This window comes from Cherax quadricarinatus, chromosome 23 (genome assembly GCF_038502225.1).
Source record: "Cherax quadricarinatus isolate ZL_2023a chromosome 23, ASM3850222v1, whole genome shotgun sequence".
NCBI classification, from domain to species: domain Eukaryota; kingdom Metazoa; phylum Arthropoda; class Malacostraca; order Decapoda; family Parastacidae; genus Cherax; species Cherax quadricarinatus.
In genome coordinates, this window is record NC_091314.1 from 1,846,094 (window position 1) to 1,864,893 (window position 18,800).

General features: G+C 38.4%; 1 protein-coding gene across 9 annotated transcripts in view; it reads right to left on the reverse strand.

The window, feature by feature from the left end:
• The window catches only part of LOC128685803 (nucleosome assembly protein 1-like 1), a 41,482-nt gene that overhangs the window by 14,196 nt on the left and 8,486 nt on the right, over positions 1 to 18,800 (reverse strand). For 8 of the 9 annotated variants that reach the window (XR_008406557.2, XM_053772463.2, XM_053772464.2 and 5 more), the window contains exons 4-7: positions 10,884 to 11,062; positions 10,479 to 10,773; positions 10,169 to 10,316; positions 3,855 to 4,022 (exon numbers count right to left, since the gene is read on the reverse strand). Coding sequence is in view for 8 of the 9 variants with exons in the window: in XM_053772463.2 (XP_053628438.1) it covers positions 3,855 to 4,022; positions 10,169 to 10,316; positions 10,479 to 10,773; positions 10,884 to 11,062 (790 nt within the window). In the remaining variant the exon portion in view is untranslated. Of the gene's footprint in view, positions 1 to 3,200; positions 3,226 to 3,854; positions 4,023 to 10,168; positions 10,317 to 10,478; positions 10,774 to 10,883; positions 11,063 to 18,800 lie in introns of all 9 variants that reach the window. The other variant, XM_070087763.1, reaches the window with a different exon arrangement.

Below are 18,800 nucleotides of genomic sequence, written 5' to 3' on the forward strand. Positions count from 1 at the left end.
GAAAGCCATTAAAACCATAATCATAGAAAACACCTCAGTCAAACAATGTCAGTTTTGCTTTGCCCAATTATGAACCACAAGGCAGTTTTTTTTTTTTTTGTCATACTGTGCACTCACTGCACAGACCCATTCCCTGCTATTCAGGCCAAAATTTACAACTCTGCTTATCTGGGACCATGACAGATATACATGACAGCCTATGAAGCCAACTAGTTCTACACGAGAGTGAAAAGGTTAAACACTGAACTAGTGAAGACAAGTCAACATTCTGCTCAGAGGCAAGCTGATGAAAGGAAGACTGAAAAGTTGATACATCCCTTGAAAGATGAGAGAACAAAAGTGCTTTTGGTGGCACAAGTGAAAAATAGGTGAAAGTAATCTTAATTCCAAATTTCTTCAGAATTCATTTTGTTTTTTACAAAAATCTCTGCTGCATTCACTGAATGCAGAGAACTTAAAATTTATCCCTTAGCCCTCAAACTGTCAAACATACTAGTATGCAGCTAACTTATGTCCAATGAACTAGAATGCACAATTTTCATACCTTCAAATCTGCCACCTGCCATAGTTTTGACCCCAGCACACTTTGGGTCTTCTATAATCTCTTCAAAACTTTGAAAAATATCAAAGAGGGTACCAAGGCATTATGGTTAACTACACAAGTGACTATGCAAGACTAGTGTGCCTAACTAGAACGTAAATGAAATCAGATGTTCCACCACCAACTTCCCTATGAGCAAACAGGTGCAGAAGTGTCATGACAATGACTTATTCCAAATTTGTTACAATTTCATGATACTAACAGTGGCAGTCAGCCACAAAGCACAAGTAAATTTAACTCAGGATAACTAAATGTTTCACAGTAATCTGAAAGGCACACAAGTGTTATGGACTTAATACCCTTGAAACAACTGTACGGTTAGAAGACCAAAGCAGTAACAACTAAAATAAAAAATAATTCAACAATATATACTGGATATTTCATGAGGAGCAATGTCAGGCTAAGCATTTACCCAGGTTTGAAATGCTAAAAGAATCTTTCAACATTTAAGAAACTAGTATACATAGTATTAAACATTAAAAGCAATTAAACTGAAAAACAAGATGTCATTTCTTTCTTTCTAGGGAGTGGCACAACTGTTTACTGAACTCGACTTTTACAGTTACTTCATTTTAATAAGATGAACACTGCCAAAACTTAATTTCTTTATTCAGATTTTACTTAATTCATCCTTTATTATTAGAAATTAATGAAAGCAAACCAATTTAGAAGAGGCAAATTAATAGATTTGTCATCACTAGCGAAAATAAATAATCCGAGTGGACACAACTTCATATATAGAGGAAAAAAAAACACCTGAAGCACAGGAGTCATTTTTATATCATGAGCTCTTTCTACATTCTTACCTCACTTGCAAACCATTTCACTAATTCTATACTTCAAGTACAAACTTGTATCGAACTGTTCCTTCAACTGCATCAGTATGCTTGTTAATGCTATCCCAGTGCAAAACATTTACAAAAACTCCAATACTGTGATGCAGATTCGTGATATTGTACACCAAACTAAGGATATTTATGTTAAAACATGTAAACCTTATGGAATGAATTTACATATTTTAACAAGCTTAAGAAAGGACAGATAATTCAACCAGAATTTTCTAAAGAACAGGCAACCAGATTATACACAATTAGCCAACAATTTACCTCTAATAAATTTACTGTAGTATATTTTGGCTTTCAATCCAAGATTGAGCAATTTCACAGAATGATTTATGCAACACCTTTACTTTCAAGTCAATCACCATGTGTAACTGTTCAAATAATGTAATTCAGTGATCAATAGTGGTTTAAGTCAGATTCATCAACAGGACAAAAGGTGAAAAAGCTGGGGAAAAAAATGCACAACTTATAGTAAGAACAACTATCCAATGGACCCTGCTTCAATTTTAAAGAAACAATTGGACAGGAAGGCAAGGAAAAAAATTATAAAATTCTATTAAAATAACTTGGTAAACCTCAAATTATTGGAAGGGAAAAAACACATTTAATACTTAACATATTCATCTTTCAAAACACCACATGCACAAGTATCAAGTACAAAATTTTACACGCCAAATGAAAAACTTCAGAATCTTAATTTCAGAATGCACTCATTCAGGAACACTGCCATGAATTCTTCCTAATTCTAAATTTCAGAAATGCTTCCAATTTTAGACCATATTTTCTAATTCAGTATAATCTGAAGACCACTGTATTTAACTGTTTAAAGTGGTGTGAGGTAGTTGTATATTAAGCAGCATGGCTGTATGAGTAACCTAAAGATTGACCCATCAGTAGGTAATGTTATCCTGTACATTACCAATGGTGGTACTTACATTATCCAGTCAACCTGTCTACTCAACTTTATGAACATTTAGTATTTAGGTAAATACTAAACTTTCTGCCCACTGCAGATAAGGTATTCTACCTTATTTACAAGCATAATACAAACAAATGCTCAATTTCCAATAACTTCACTTAGTTCTATTTTTCTGCAAGAATTGGGGGTTGGTTTTCAAGTTAACAAGTTTTCACGAACATTCAACATTTGGGAAACAACAACTGGCTGTTCCGCTACCAGATACTATTTGAATAGGAAAATGTTTTTCACACATTAGCCAAACCAGCACAATGAATCTAAACACGTTTCCAATGCTAAGATGAAGTAATTGCTTTATGGTAGAAAAACCATTTGAAGATTCTACATTCTAGCCAATTAAAGGGATTACCCAGAGAATATTTTAAAGGTTAAAAATTTTGAACTTCTGTACTGTGGTACTAATTTGAAGGTCCTCAAACTCTGGACAAGCTAAATTCTCTTACACAACCAATTAATAAAAAACCTTAAACAGCCAGTTGTCAACAGACTCGGGTTGTACTTTTCTTCTAACAATGTGCAATTAGTTTTTAAGACATTGCAGCTAACCAAGATGCTTTTGAAGCAGCACTTTAAAGAAGTACCTTCTGAAATCTTGTGCACCAATATTTGATTACACTGAACAAGAAACAATTAGCATAAGAGGCATTTCCACAAAACACCATATGTAACAAAACCAAGCTCAAAGGTTTAGCTATGACATCTGTAAGGTCATCAAGACTACTGCATGCCATTACACTATTTTTGAAGGCCATTACCTGATATGTATCCAAAACCTTACCGTTAAAAGTCCAGTCAGATGCATCCTGGGACCACAAATGGGTGTTTGCCAGCATAATTTGTTCAATAAAATATTGACGTTACTACGAGTCCAACAAGAAACTCTCAGTTTTTACTTCACCTGGTATGTTTGCTACTGCTTGATGAAAGTCGAATGAATTACCAATGACAACCTAAGCTAACCTGAAATTTACTTTAAGGCCCCATCAGTAAAGACTTCAGCGTGTTTATTTACATGTGCGCTAAGGCTTTGGATACAACTGCAGAACTTCACCCGAGAAAACAGCTACCAGAGGTTTGGCCACATTTGCAAAGCTGGCTATTTGCCACACATGCTTTCAATAACCTTAAGAAGACCACTGCCATTCCAAACTTTGTTAAACTGATAACCCAATACTCTAAGAACTAATCTGAAAAACATTTATATACCTGATAGGTCACATGACACTTAAAGGTCCCCCCCTCCAACTAATTTTAACATGGGACATTTATGATCCTGGGAAACTGACTGCATGAACTTAATAGCTTTTGGAACAATGGCTTTCACCAAAATGGCAACAAGAATATATCAAAGATTAACTGAGTTGTATTAAGCTGTGCCACAATGTCTGGAACAAAGTATATTATGGTTATAAATAAATGTATGGTTTCTTACCTTCCTCTCCCTCCTCTTCCTCAAAATCTTCATCATCCAACGCTTCACCAGTATAAAAGAGGACTGCTCTGGGAACAATTCGCTCACGAATATAGTGGCCAATTTCAAAATCTGCAGTCAACAAGGCCTGGGTATCTTCATCCATATCCTCATCTGGATCTTCAGGAACTGTTGGGCAACCATGGCAAGTTAACAAAATTTTTCAAGTATTCCTTTGGCTTTGCCAAATTATTTGAACAAGCATTTTTTTTTTTTCCAACAAACCAGCCATATCCCACCAAGGCAGGGTGGCCCAAAAAGAAAAAAAAGTTTTTTTAAATTTAGTAATTTATACAGGAGAAGGGGTTACTAGCCCTTTGCTCCTGGCATTTTAGTCGCCTCGTACAACACACAGCTTACAGAGGAAGAATTCTGTTCCACTTCCCCATGGAGAGATAAGAGGAAATAAACAAGAACAAGAACTAGCAAGAAAATAGAAGAAAACCGAGAGGGGTGTGTATATATATATGCTTGTACATGAGGTAGTAGGTTGATAGACAGCAACCGCCCAGGGAGGTACTACCGTCCTGCCAAGTGAGTGTAAAACAAAAGCCTGTAATTGTTTTACATGATGGCAGGATTGCTGGTGTCTTTTGTCTGTCTCAAATATGCAAGATTACAGGCATGTCTTGCTACTTCTACTTACACTTAGGTCACACTACACATACATGTACATGTTTATTTATACACACTCATCTGAGTTTTCTTTGATTTTATCTTAATAGTTCTTGGTCTTATTACTTTTCCTTTTATATCCATGGGGAAGTGGAATAAGAATCTTTCCTCCGTAAGCCATGCGTCTTGTAAGTCAACTAAATTGCCGGGAACAATGGGCTAGTAGCCCCTTTTCCTGTAAAGATTACTAAAAAGAATAAGAAGAAAATTGTCAAAGTGGGAAGTCTGAATGTGCGTGGATGTTTTGCAAATGATAAGAAAGAGATGATTGTGGATGTTATGAATGAGAAGCTGGATGTCCTGGCTTTAAGTGAAACAAAGCTGAAGGGGGTGGGAGAGTTTCAATGGAGAGGAATAAATGGGATTAGGTCAGGGGTTTCAAATAGTTAGAGCTAAAGAAGGAGTAGCAATAATGTTGAAGGATAAGCTATGGCAGGAAAAGAGGGACTATAAATGTATTAATTCAAGGATTATGTGGAGTAAAATAAAGATTGGATGTGAAAAGTGGGTTATAATAAGCGTGTATGCACCTGGAGAAGAGAGAAGTGTAGAGGAGAGAGAGAGAGATTTTGGGAAATGTTGAGTGAATGCATGGGGAGTTTTAAATCAAGTGAGAGTAATGGTGGTTGGGGATTTCAATGCTAAAGTGGGTAAAAATGTTATAGAGGGAGTAGTAGGTAAATTTGGGGTGCCAGGGGTAAATGTAAATGGGGAGCCTTTAATTGAGCTATGTGAAGAAAGATTTGGTAATAATTAATACATATTTTATGAAAAAGAGGATAAATAAATATACAAGGTATGATGTAGCACGTAATGAAAGTAGTTTATTATATTATGTATTGGTGGATAAAAGGTTGATGGGTATGCTCCAGGATGTACATGTTTATAGAGGGGCAACTGATATATCAGATCATTATTTAGTTGTAGCTACAGTTAGAATAAGAGGTAGATGGGAAAAGAGGAAGGTGGCAACAACAAGTAAGAGGGAGGTGAATGTGTAAACTAAGGGAGGAGGAAGTTCGGGCGAGATATAAGCGACTATTGGCAGAAAGGTGGGCTAGTGCAAAGATGAGTAGTGGGGGGGGGGGGGGGGGTTGAAGAGGGTTGGAATAGTTTTAAAAATGCAGTATTAGAATGTGGGGCAGAAGTTTGTGGTTATAGGAGGGTGGGGGCAGGAGGAAAGAGGAGTGATTGGTAGAATGATGAAGTAAAAGGTGTGATAAAAGAGAAAACGGTAGCTTATGAGAGGTTTTTACAAAGCAGAAGTGTTATAAGAAGAGCAGATGATAGAGTGGGAGAGGCACTCAAGAAATTTTAATGAAAATAAGAAAAAATTTTGGAGCGAGTTAAACAAGTTAAGAAAGCCTAGGGAAAGTATGGATTTGTCAGTTAAAAACAGTAGGGGAGTTAGTAAATGGGGAGATGGAGGTATTAGGTAGATGGCGAGAATATTTTGAGGAACTTTTAAATGTTAAGAAAGAGAGGCAGTAATTTCATGCACTGGTCAGGGAGGTATACCATCTTTTAGGAGTGAAGAAGAGCAGAATGCAAGTGTGGGGGAGGTACGTGAGGCATTACGTAGAATGAAAGGAGGTAAAGCAGCTGGAACTGATGGGATCATGACAAATGTTAAAAGCAGGGGGGATATAGTGTTGGAGTGGTTGGTACTTTTGTTTAATAAATGCATGAAAGAGGGGAAGGTACCTAGGGATTGGCGGAGAGCATGTCTAGTCCCTTTATATAAAGGGAAAGGGGACAAAAGAGACTAAAAATTATATAGGAATAAGTTTACTGAGTATACCAGGAAAAGTGTACGGTAGGGTTATAATTGAAAGAATTATAGGTAAGACAGAATGTAGGATTGTGGATGAGCAAGGAGGTTTCAGAGTGAGTAGAGGATGTGTAGATCAAGTGTTTACATTGAAGCATATATGTGAACAGTATTTAGATAAAGGTAGGGAAGTTTTTATTGCATTTATGGATTTAGAAAAGGCATATGATAGAGTGGATAGAGGAGCAATGTGGCAGATGTTGCAAGTATATGGAATAGGTGGTAAGTTATTAAATGCTGTAAAGAGTTTTTATGAGGATAGTGAGGCTCAGGTTAGGGTGTGTAGAAGAGAGGGAGACTACCTCCCAGTAAAAGTAGGTCTTAAACAGGGATGTGTAATGTCACCATGGTTGTTTAATATATTTATATATGGGGTTGTAAAGGAAGTAAATGCTAGGGTGTTCGGGAGAGGGGTGGGATTAAATTTTGGGGAATCAAATTCAAAATGGGAATAGACAGTTACTTTTTCCTGATGATACTGTGCTTATGGGAGATTCTGAAGAAAAATTGTGAAGGTTAGTGGATGAGTTTGGGAATGTGTGTAAAGGTAGAAAGTTGAAAGTGAACATAGAAAAGAGTAAGGTGATGAGGGTATCAAATGATTTAGATAAAAAAAAATTGGATATCAAATTGGGGAGGAGGAGTATGGAAGAAGTGAATGTTTTCAGATACTTGGGAGTTGACGTGTCAGCGGATGGATTTATGAAGGATGAGGTTAATCATAGAATTGATGAGGGAAAAAAGGCGAGTGGTGCGTTGAGGTATATGTGGAGTCAAAAAACATTATCTATGGAGGCAAAGAAGGGAATGTATGAAAGTATAGTAGTACCAACACTCTTATATGGGTGTGAAGCTTGGGTGGTAAATGCAGCAGCGAGGAGACGGTTGGAGGCAGTGGAGATGTCCTGTTTAAGGGCAATGTGTGGTGTAAATATGCAGAAAATTCGGAGTGTGGAAATTAGGAAAAGGTGTGGAGTTAATAAAAGTATTAGTCAGAGGGCAGAAGAGGGGTTGTTGAGGTGGTTTGGTCATTTAGAGAGAATGGATCAAAGTAGAATGACATGGAAAGCATATAAATCTATAGGGGAAGGAAGGCGGGGTAGGGGTCGTCCTCGAAAGGGTTGGAGAGAGGGGGTAAAGGAGGTTTTGTGGGCAAGGGGCTTGGACTTCCAGCAAGCGTGCGTGAGCGTGTTAGATAGGAGTGAATGGAGACGAATGGTACTTGGGACCTGACGATCTGTTGGAGTGTGAGCAGGGTAATATTTTGTGAAGGGATTCAGGGAAACCGGTTATTTTCATATAGTCGGACTTGAGTCCTGGAAATGGGAAGTACAATGCCTGCACTTTAAAGGAGGGGTTTGGGATATTGGCAGTTTGGAGGGATATGTTGTGTATCTTTATAAGTATATGCTTCTAAACTGTTGTATTCTGAGCACCTCTGCAAAAACAGTGATAATGTGCAAGTGTGGTGAAAGTGTTGAATGATGATGAAAGTATTTTCTTTTTGGGGATTTTCTTTTTTGGGTCACCCTGCCTTGGTGGGAGACAGCCGGCTTGTTGGGGGGAGGAAAAAAAAAATATACGTGTAGTGTGACCTAAGTGTAAGTAGAAGTAGCAAGACGTACCTGAAACCTTGCATGTTTATGAGAAAAAATGGACACCAGCAATCCTACCATCATGTAAAACAATTACAGGCTTTCGTTTTACACTCACTTGGCAGGACAGTAGTACCTCCCTGGGCGGTTGCTGTCTACCAACTTACTACCTAGTTGAACAAGCATATCTACTCAAAAATATTTACATATATTATGATTATTCATTTATGTTAAACTGGGCAAGTGGAACAGAATTCTTCCTCTGTAAGCCACGAGTGTCATAAGAGGTGACTAAAATGCCGGGAGCAAGGGGCTAGTAACCCCTTTCTCCTGTATACATTACTATGTCTGAAAGGAGAAACTTTCGTTTTTCCTTTTGGACCACCCTGCCTTGGAGGGATATGGCCAGTTTGTTGAAATAATAATAATTAGGAACAGTATTTGAGTTGTCAAAGAGCAGCCCTCCAGCTGTCCTTCCTCTACTTTTGACTGACATGAAACTCAGTATCTTAGAGCCCCTATGTGAAGCACAGTATTTTCAGGTCCTTAACAAGCATTTAACAATGAAATTATTAGTCACTGGGAGTGAGAAACCCTGAAGGTTCATACAATGCAAAGGAAATGGAAGGCATATAGATTTAATGCAAGGGCAGAAGTACAATTTCTCAGATCAAGAGCCCCTAAATGGCACCAGGCAACCTCATCAAAGTGCATCTTACTTCCAGATATACCAGTGACTTGTGAGAATTTTCCACCAATATTCTTATAGCATCCCTGGTGAGAAGACTATCCTTTATCCCGTATTTGTCATATGACATCCTCCAAGCTCCAGTGATAAGACCTAGCTCCTATTCAAAACTAAGTAATTCAGACACCTGTTCACATAGTTCTTAAGCTTCATTTTACCTAAGCAAGGCTCCATACCTGGAAGAATGAATTAAGTTAACATCAGCCATCTCCCACTAAGGTAGGATGACAAAAGAAAACCATTTTGAGTAGGCATGTGAAATTAAGGTAGTAGGTTGGTAGACAGCAACCGCCCAGGGAGGTACTACCGTCCTGCCAAGCAAGTGTAAAATGGAAACCTGTAATTGTTTTACATGGTAGGATTGCTGGGGTCTTTTTTCTGTCTCATAAACATGCAAGATTTCAGGTATGTCTTGCTACTACTACTTACGTCACACTACACGTACATGTACGAGCTTATATATACACACCCCTCTGTTTTCTTTCTAGTTCTTGTTTATTTCCTATCTCCATGAGGAAGTGGAACAGAATTCTTCCATAAGCCATGCATGTTGTAAGAGGCAACTAAAATGCCGGGAGCAAGGGCCTAATGACCCCTTCTCCTGTACAAATCACTAAATTTAAAAAGAAACTTTCGTTTCTCTTTTTGGGCCACCCTGCCTTCGTGGGATATGGCCGGTTTGTTGAAAAAAAAAAAGTGAAATTAAGCTATGAAAATGGAAAAGTACCACTCTTCCCAAAAATATAAATTTACAGTACAATTCTACTAAGTCATTAACCAAATAGCTTAAATGCACCAGACTTACGAAATGACAATTATTAATCACCACTGTAAATTAGCAGGTTTCAATTACTCTACAGATGTGCAACCCAAAGTCATTATTTCAATGTGCTCCAATTCAAATCTCAATCATGTAACTGTTAATGGCTCCATATAACCAAGTCATGGTCCAGGCACAACCTTAAATACAGGAATGTACTGTATTTATCTATTCAAGGGGAAAGCTCTTAATATAGTTGTAGAGCCAAGGGAATATAAGGGGAATAAAAAGTTTGATCCATCAAATGGGAGGGTAGCTAACATCCTGACCCCTTCATCAGGATCAATGCACCCATCCTTGAGGGTAATACTTAGTGACTTACTACCTGGATTAGGTCAACATTAGAGGTAATTACTATTTAGTTCTTCCTAACAGGTAGTTTTACCCAACATTTTAGTCTTCTGCTGTCTTTCATTTTGACTTTTCACATATTTCTTAGTTTCCAGCCAATGCATTTTAATTTTAAAGTGTTAGAAACTAAACAGATGAAGGTATTCATAATGGAAACACTGGCAAAAGTGAACCAATCAACATTTACAAAAGTCAATCACATTCCTGCCAATGCACCGATTTGAGACTTCTGAAAGTTACTGAATGCTTACTTACCTGGTGGTGGATTGAAGAAGTTGAAAAATGAATCATTCTGCACAGTTTTTGTTACAATCCTAACAGCCCCTCGAGATTTATGCTTTTGCTTCTTCTTTATTGTTTTAACAGTTACATTCTTTCCCTTCTTCCAGTCTATGGTACATCCCTGGAAGGATCAAGGCAAACTATACAAGAGGCATTCAACTATATACATATTTTTTTTTATAACAAAGTATTCTGAATAAACCTTTAAAGAAGATTTAACCTATACAGTATGCTTAATAAACATTAATAGTAAGAAAAATATTAAATCAACAGGCATACACACCTTGCATTTGAAAATCTCAGGTCCCTCAAATCCAAAGGGATCATCCTTGTCTGGAACACACTTCATTTCATAATGCTTTGTTAAAACATTATTTGTGAAAAACTCGTTGTCACTAAAGTGAAATTCTAAGGTGAAACCCATTGGTTCATCATGGAACTTCAACTGGATATCAGTTAAATGCTTTAATATTGGCTCATCATAATCTTGAACCATCTCTGCTAGAAGGTCAACATTCTTGAAAATCGTCAGCCAAAACTCAGGGATCCCTTTAGTATTTTCATCAAATGCGTGCACCCTAGGAGAAATTTGAAGCTATCAGTAACGAACAGCACTTACTGAAGAATTTCTTTTTGTACAAAATTTACTTTCATTAAATAAAGGCTTAAGTTAATAACTCAAACTCACTTTGGGTCTTCTTTCTCGTCTATTTTAGCCTTTTCTTCCATGTCTTTACTAAGGCCTTTATCTTCCTCCTCCTCTTCATCTGAAGGGAAGTCACACTCGTCATCATTTGGTTCATACTCTGAATTTACTACTAGTCTTCGTTTCTCATACAAAGCCTGGTGCATCTTATCATACTTTACCTGCACAAGGTACAAAATTTTTTTAGCCAGTGATTATACTACAAAAATTAAGTACAAGTGCCTTATCTATAAACCATTACACAATGCAATGGTCCAACATTCAAAACATAGCTAAAATATACACATTAGTATAAATTCGTCATTACATCTGCTGTAGTGTAAAGGTAGACATGAGGTGGTTCGGATATGTAGAGAGAATGGAACGAAACAATGACTTCGAGTGTATAAATCTGTGGTGGAGGGAAGGCAGGGTGGGGCTCGGCTAAGGAAAAGTTGCAGGGAGGGAGGGGGGGAGAGAAAAAAAAAAAAAAAGGTTTTGTGTGCGAGGGGCTTGGACTTCCAGCAAGCATGTGAGAGTATTTGATAGGAGTGACTGGAGACCAATGGTTTTTAAAACTGTGTTGGAGTGCGAGCAGTCAGTGTTATGGAGTCGCAGAAACTTGCAGGCCAGACTAGAGTCCGGGAGATGGGAAGTACAGTGTCTGCACTCTGAAGGAGTGTTACTGTTGCAGTTTTATAACTGTAGTGTAAAGCACCCCTCTGGCAAGACAGTGATGGAGTGAATGATTAAAGCTTTTCTTTTTTGGGCCGCCCTGCCTTGGTGGGAATCTGCCGTGTTAATAATAAAAATTAATTTCAGAAAGTATGAAAAAAAATAATTTCAGGGAATACACTTCTGTAATTTTTTTTTATCCATTATCCCAGATATCATTTATTTCTGACTACTTGGCCATGACCAATGTGAAACATTCATCTACTAAAAGAAAATGCCTGCTGACTCCTACCCTACTGAGATGTTAAAAAAAAAAAATTAATTGTCTTGCCAGAGGCATCAAGCCTCACAGCTTCCATGACCCTCAGGATAGCAACACATTGGATAGGGAAGTATAACATCCTTTAGGAGCGAGGAAGATCCAGACGATAGTGGAGGTGCACAAGGCAGTGGGTAAAATGAAACTGAGGGGAAGGGGCGTAAAACAGCTGGGATCATATTAAACACAGGAAGGAATAGTTTTGTCTGTTGGTACTTTCATTCAATAAATGTACGAGGGGAAGTTGCCCAGGGACTGGCAGAAAGCATGCAGTTCCTTTGTATAAAGGAAAGGAGAACAAGTAAAAAATTATAGAGGTATAAGCCTGTTGAGTATACTAGACAAGTGTATGGTAGTCATTTACATTCCCAGGCTTTACACATGAATTCCATTTTTATTTTTTATTCACACAAAACCAGAAGATTTAGTTATGCAATACTGTAACAGTTTTATAAATCAGCACATTCGTGAACAAAGACCCACCAGTTGGACGTGTACTGGACGAATGATGATTTGTTTATTCTTGAATACTGGCAAAAATCAAACATTTCTGGTACTGAGCCCAATTTCAAGCTATTTTCAGTCCTGAAAACAATCAAAATAATCTTTCTATAACATCTTCCATTCTATCAAACATGACCAAGAAACCGAGAATACAACCATAAAAGCCATACAAAAATACACTGCAAAGTAGTTTTAAACCAAAAACTAGTCGTTTTTTCCTCATGCACTGCAGTTTTGTATGGTGCAAACTTACCAGACCCATTCTCTCATATCTAGGCCCAAATTTACTACTCGCTGCTTATCCAAGCGAGCCAGGCTCACGGCACAGAACTATGCCATGGACAGTGGCCTCAAAACCGTAGTACTATGGCATGGCTAGTGAAGTGGTTAAGGCATCTGAGACTCCTCCATGGAGGCAGAGGGGAATATATAAATACAGTGATACCAATACTTAACTGTATGTGAAACATGGGTTGCAAACATTGCAGCAAGGAGGCTGGAGGCAGTGGAGATATGGTGTAAATATGCAGAATATTCATACCTTTTCTTCTTATTCTTTTTAGTAATCTTTACAGGAAAAGGGGTTACTAGCCCATTGTTCCCGGCATTTTAGTTGACTTTTACAACACGCATGGCTTACGGAGGAAAGATTCTTATTCCACTTCCCCATGGATATAAAAGGAAAATTAATAAGACCAAGAACTATTAAGATAAAATCAAAGAAAACTCAGATGAGTGTGTATAAATAAATGTGTACATGTATGTGTAGTGTGACCTAAGTGTAAGTAGAAGTAGCAAGACATGCCTGTAATCTTGCATATTTATGAGACAGACAAAAGACATCAGCAATCCTACCATCATGTAAAACAATCACAGGCTTCGTTTTACACTCACTTGGCAGGACGGTAGTACCTCCCTGGGTGGTTGCTGTCTACCAACCTACTACCTGCACTTTAAAGGAGGGGTTTGGGATATTGGCAGTTTGGAGGGATATGTTGTGTATCTTTATATGTTTATGCTTCTAGACTGTTGTATTCTGAGCACCTCTGCAAAAACAGTGATAATGTGCGAGTGTGGTGAAAGTGTTGAATGATGATGAAAGTATTTTCTTTTTGGGGATTTTCTTTCTTTTTTGGGTCAAGTTGTGTGTGGATTTACTAAAAGCATATTCAGAGGGCTGAGGAGGGGTTAAGGTAGTTTAGAGAGGATGGAGTAAAATAGAATGACTTGGAGGGTGTGCAAATCTGTAATGCAGGGAAGGAGGGTTAGGGGTCACCTTGGGAATGGTTGAAGCAAGGGGAGTAAAGGTGGTTTTGTATGAAAGGGACTTGGACATCCAGCAGGCATCGAGACCATGTCAGTAGAGGCAAATGGTTTGTGGGATTTAAACTGTTGGAGTGAGCAGGGTACCATTTTATAAAGGAATTCAGGAAAACTGGCTAGCCGGATTTGAGTCCTGGAGGTGGAAAGTACAATGCCTGCACTCTGAAGGTGTGGGGATATTTGCAGTTTGGAGTGGCATTTGAACTAAGTACAGTGGAACCTGTTTTTGTATGCCCTAGTTTGTATGTAAAACTATAGTTATTCTCTATAAAATATATTTTTTGTTAATATATTTGGGTGTCTGAAACATTATTTGGATTTACATTATTTCTTACGGGAAATATCATTTCTTATGGGAAATATATTTTAGACAATAACTAGTTTTGTTGGATTATGTATTGGTAGATAAAAGACTGTTGAGTAGACTTCAGGATGTACATGTTTATAGAGGGGCCACAGATATATCAGATCACTTTCTAGTTGTAGCTACACCGAGAGTAAAAGGTAGATGGGATACAAGGAGAATAGAAGCATCAGGGAAGAGAGAGGTGAAGGTTTATAAACTAAAAGAGGAGGCAGTTAGGGTAAGATATAAACAGCTATTGGAGGATAGATGGGCTAATGAGAGCATAGGCAATGAGGTCGAAGAGGAATGGGGTAGGTTTAAAAATGTAGTGTTAGTGTGTTCAGCAGAAGTTTGTGGTTACAGGAAAGTGGGTGCGGGAGGGAAGAGGAGCGATTGGTGGAATGATGATGTAAAGAGAGTAGTAAGGGAGAAAAAGTTAGCATATGAGAAGTTTTTACAAAGTAGAAGTGATGCAAGGAGGGAAGAGTATATGGAGAAAAAGAGAGGTTAAGAGTGGTGAAGCAATGTAAAAAGAGAGCAAATGAGAGAGTGGGTGAGATGTTATCAACAAATTTTGTTGAAAATAAGAAAAAGTTTTGGAGTGAGATTAACAAGTTAAGGAAGCCTAGAGAACAACTGGATTTGTCAGTTAAAAATAGGAGAGGAGTGTTATTAAATGGAGAGTTAGAGGTATTGGGAAGATGGAGGGAATATTTTGAGGAATTGTTAAATGATGAAGATAGGGAAGCTGTGATTTCGTGTATAGGGCAAGGAGGAATAACATTTTGTAGGAGTGAGGAAGAGCCAGTTCTGAGTGTGGGGGAAGTTCGTGAGGCAGTAGGTAAAATGAAAGGGGGTAAGGCAGCCGGGATTGATGGGATAAAGATAGAAATGTTAAAAGAAGGTGGGGATACAGTTTTGGAGTGGTTGGTGCAATTATTTAATAAATGTATGGAAGAGGGTAAGGTACCTAGGGATTGGCAGATAGCATGCATAGTTCCTTTGTTAAAGGCAAAGGGGACAAAAGAGTGCACAAAAATTATAGGGGGATAAGTCTGTTGAGTATACCTGGTAAAGTGTATGGTAGAGTTATTATTGAAAGAATTAAGAGTAAGATGGAGAATAGGATAGCAGATGAACAAGGAGGCTTTAGGAACGGTAGGGGGTGTGTGGACCAGGTGTTTACAGTGAAACATATAAGTTAGATAAGGCTAGAGGTCTTTGTGGCATTTATGGATTTGGAAAAGGCATATGACAGGGTGGATAGGGACACAATGTGGCAGATGTTGCAGGTGTATGGTGTAGGTTACTGAAAGCAGTGAAGAGTTTTTACGAGGATAGTGAGGCTAAAGTTAGAGTATGTAGGAAAGATGGAAATTTTTTCCCAGTAAAAGTAGGCCTTAGACAAGGACATGTGATGTATATGTTATTTATGTGTGATGTCACCGTGGTTGTTTAATATATTTATAGATGGGGTTGTAAGAGAAGTAAATGCAAGGGTCTTGGCAAGAGGCGTGAAGTTAAAAGATAAAGAATCACACAAAGTGGGAGTTGTCACAGTTGCTCTTTGCTGATCACACTGTGCACTTGGGAGATTCTGAAGAGAAGTTGCAGAGATTGGTGGATGAATTTGGTAGGGTGTGTAAAAGAAAATTAAAAGTGAATACAGGAAAGAGTAAGGTTATGAGGTTAACAAAAAGATTAGGTGATAAAAGATTGGATATCAGATTGGAGGGAGAGAGTATGGAGGTGAATGTATTCACATATTTGGGAGTGGACGTGTCAGCGGATGGGTCTATGAAAGATGAGGTGAATCAGAATTGATGAGGGGAAAAGGGTGAATGGTGCACTTAGGAGTCTGGAGACAAAGAACTTTGTCCTCGGAGGCAAAGAGGGGAATGTATGAGAGTATAGTTTTACCAACACTCTTATATGGGTGTGAAGCATGGGTGATGAATGTTGCAGCGAGGAGAAGGCTGGAGGCAGTGGAGATGTCACGTCTGAGGGCAATGTGTGGTGTGAATATAATGCAGAGAATTCGTAGTTTGGAAGTTAGGAGGAGGTGCAGGATTACCAAAACTGTTGTCCAGAGGGCTGAGGAAGGGTTGTTGAGGCGGTTCGACATGTAGAGAATGGAGCGAAACAGAGTGACTTCAAGAGTGTATCAGTCTGTAGTGGAAGGAAGGCGGGGTAGGGGTCGGCCTAGGAAAGGTTGGAGGGAGGGGGTAAAGGAGGTTTTGTGTGCGAGGGGCTTGGACTTCCAGCAGGCATGCGTGAGCGTGTTTGATAGGAGTGAATGGAGACAAATGGTTTTTAATACTTGACGTGCTGTTGGAGTGTGAGCAAAGTAACATTTATGAAGGGATTCGGGGAAACCGACAGGCCGGACTCGAGTCCTGGAGATGGGAAGTACAGTGCCTGCACTCTGAAGGAGGGGTGTTAATGTTGCAGTTTAAAAACTGTAGTGTAAAGCACCCTTCTGGCAAGACAGTGATGGAGTGAATGATGGTGAAAGTTTTTCTTTTTCGGGCCACCCTGCCTTGGTGGGAATCAGCCAGTGTGATAAAAAAAAAAAAAAGTTTTACATACAAACTAGGGTATAGGAAAACAGGTTCCACTGAACAGTGGACCCTTGTTTTTCATAAGCATCCAAACTAAATTTTCGCAAATCTTAACGTTTTTTTAGTCAAAATATTGACTCGCGAATAGTTGTTTGACCCAGACGCGTACGAGCGGCCCCAACACAGCCACTGTCAGTGTGCCATTGTTTCATCAGCGAGTGAGCACAATCCCATGCGTTCATACGATACATTTTGTAATATTCCATTTGTTTTAGTACTTGCAACTGCTAAATAAGCCACCATGTGCCCGAAGAAAGCTATTGCCAGCCCTTTGCTAAAGGTGACAAGAGAGAATTAAAGAAAAAAGATTATAGAAAAATAGGTAAGTGGTGGTGGTAGTGAGAGATTTGTGCAATGTGGAGTAGGATGGAAAGATTTGTGGAGGAACATCACCCTAACAAAGTTGTTGCAAGCTGTGTCGGCAACATGTACAATGACTTGTCCCATTTTAGGGAAATTTTAAGAAGACACCAAAAACAGAGCTCTCTGGACACATGTAGTGCCACAGGTGTGCAGTGACTCAAGCTAGTCCTAATGGCATTTACCCTTTCAGGGTTTCGGCCGTACTAGTACGGCTTACGCCCCAGGGTTTTTGATGTACTAGTACGCCTAAATTCTAGCGCCCTCAAATCTAGCGAGAGAAAGCTGGTAGGCCTACATATGAAAGAACGGGTCTATGTGGTCAGTGTGTGCAGTGTAAAAAAATCCTGCAGCACACAGTGCGTAATAAGAAAAAAAAATTGACCGTGTTTTTGGATTAAAACAGGGACTTTGCACTGCATTTTTGTATGGTATTTATGGTTGTATGTGTATTCTAGTTTTCCTTGTCTCATTTTATAGAATGGAAGACATTACAGAAATTGAGATGATTTTGACTGGTTTTACAATGAAAAGTACTTTGAAATTGAGCTCAAAGTAGCAGAAATGTTCAATTTTTACCAAAGTTCAAAAGTAAACAAATCATGCCAAGCATTCATTACACGTCAACTGGCGAGTCTAATATTCTTTCGCAAGTGCACTGATATTATTTATACCATTTCTACACTAATGCAGTAGTCTGCATAACAGTAAATCTTCTATTTTTTGTAAGAATAAAAATTCAAAGTGGAAAGCCAAAGAAATATAAGAGGAGCCTAGAGATGTGACTAACAGAGAACTTGTTATTTTAGTGCCAGGAATGTGTCTTGTTTATTCTGGACCCTATTCGGAAATTGGCATCTTTTGAAGTTTGAGTGAAATTGGCAAAATTGCTAAATTCTGACCACTTTATTGATAGTTGAAATCAGTAAATGGGTGGTTTCTTGTACTCATTCGATAGAAAAAATGGAGTTCTAGCAAAACAGTTATGATTTTTTTGACTAGCACACTGGAATTGGCCGAAAATAGAACTCAAAGTGGGCAAAAATCGCCGATGCATAAACATCGTCGAAACCGCTAACTTCACGAGAGCATAATTCCCCAAGTTTTCCATCAAATTTCATACTTTTGGTGTCATTATGATTGGGAAAAGATTCCCTATCTTTTCATAAGAATTTTTTTTTTTTTTTAAATTTGGGCGACCCTGAGAACAAGTCTCGGAAGGGGATTCCCCTTCCAAACAGTAATTCCTCCATTGTCTTTCCTCCCTCCCATCTTCCATACACTAAGAGGAATCTTCAATAAAGGTGTGTCTGTTTTATTCTTCATGTCTCACTGTTTTCTGTCTATGTACATCTATATTTCACAAAGTTTTGTTTTAATACTTTTGGGTGTCTGGAACGGATTAACTGGATTTACATTATTTCTTATGGGGAAAATGGTTTTGCTAATTGTCAATTTCACCATTAGTCACATTTAAACAGATTAATTACGAAAAACGAGGGTCCACTGTATATGCACATCTCTGGCAAGACAGTGGTGTTTTTCAGGTCACCCTACCTTGGTGGGAGACTGCCAGTGTAATAGTTGTTACATGTTTACACTGCTGCTGTTTTAGAAATTTATTTTTGCAGGCACAAATATTACTGATACCCACTCTTCAGCTCATTCAGATACACCTATTTAAACCCTACTTACTCCCCACTGAACTTCTTCCCCCTTTAACCTTTTTTCATTTTTAGTTTTATTACACCCATGCACATTCAAATATTAAA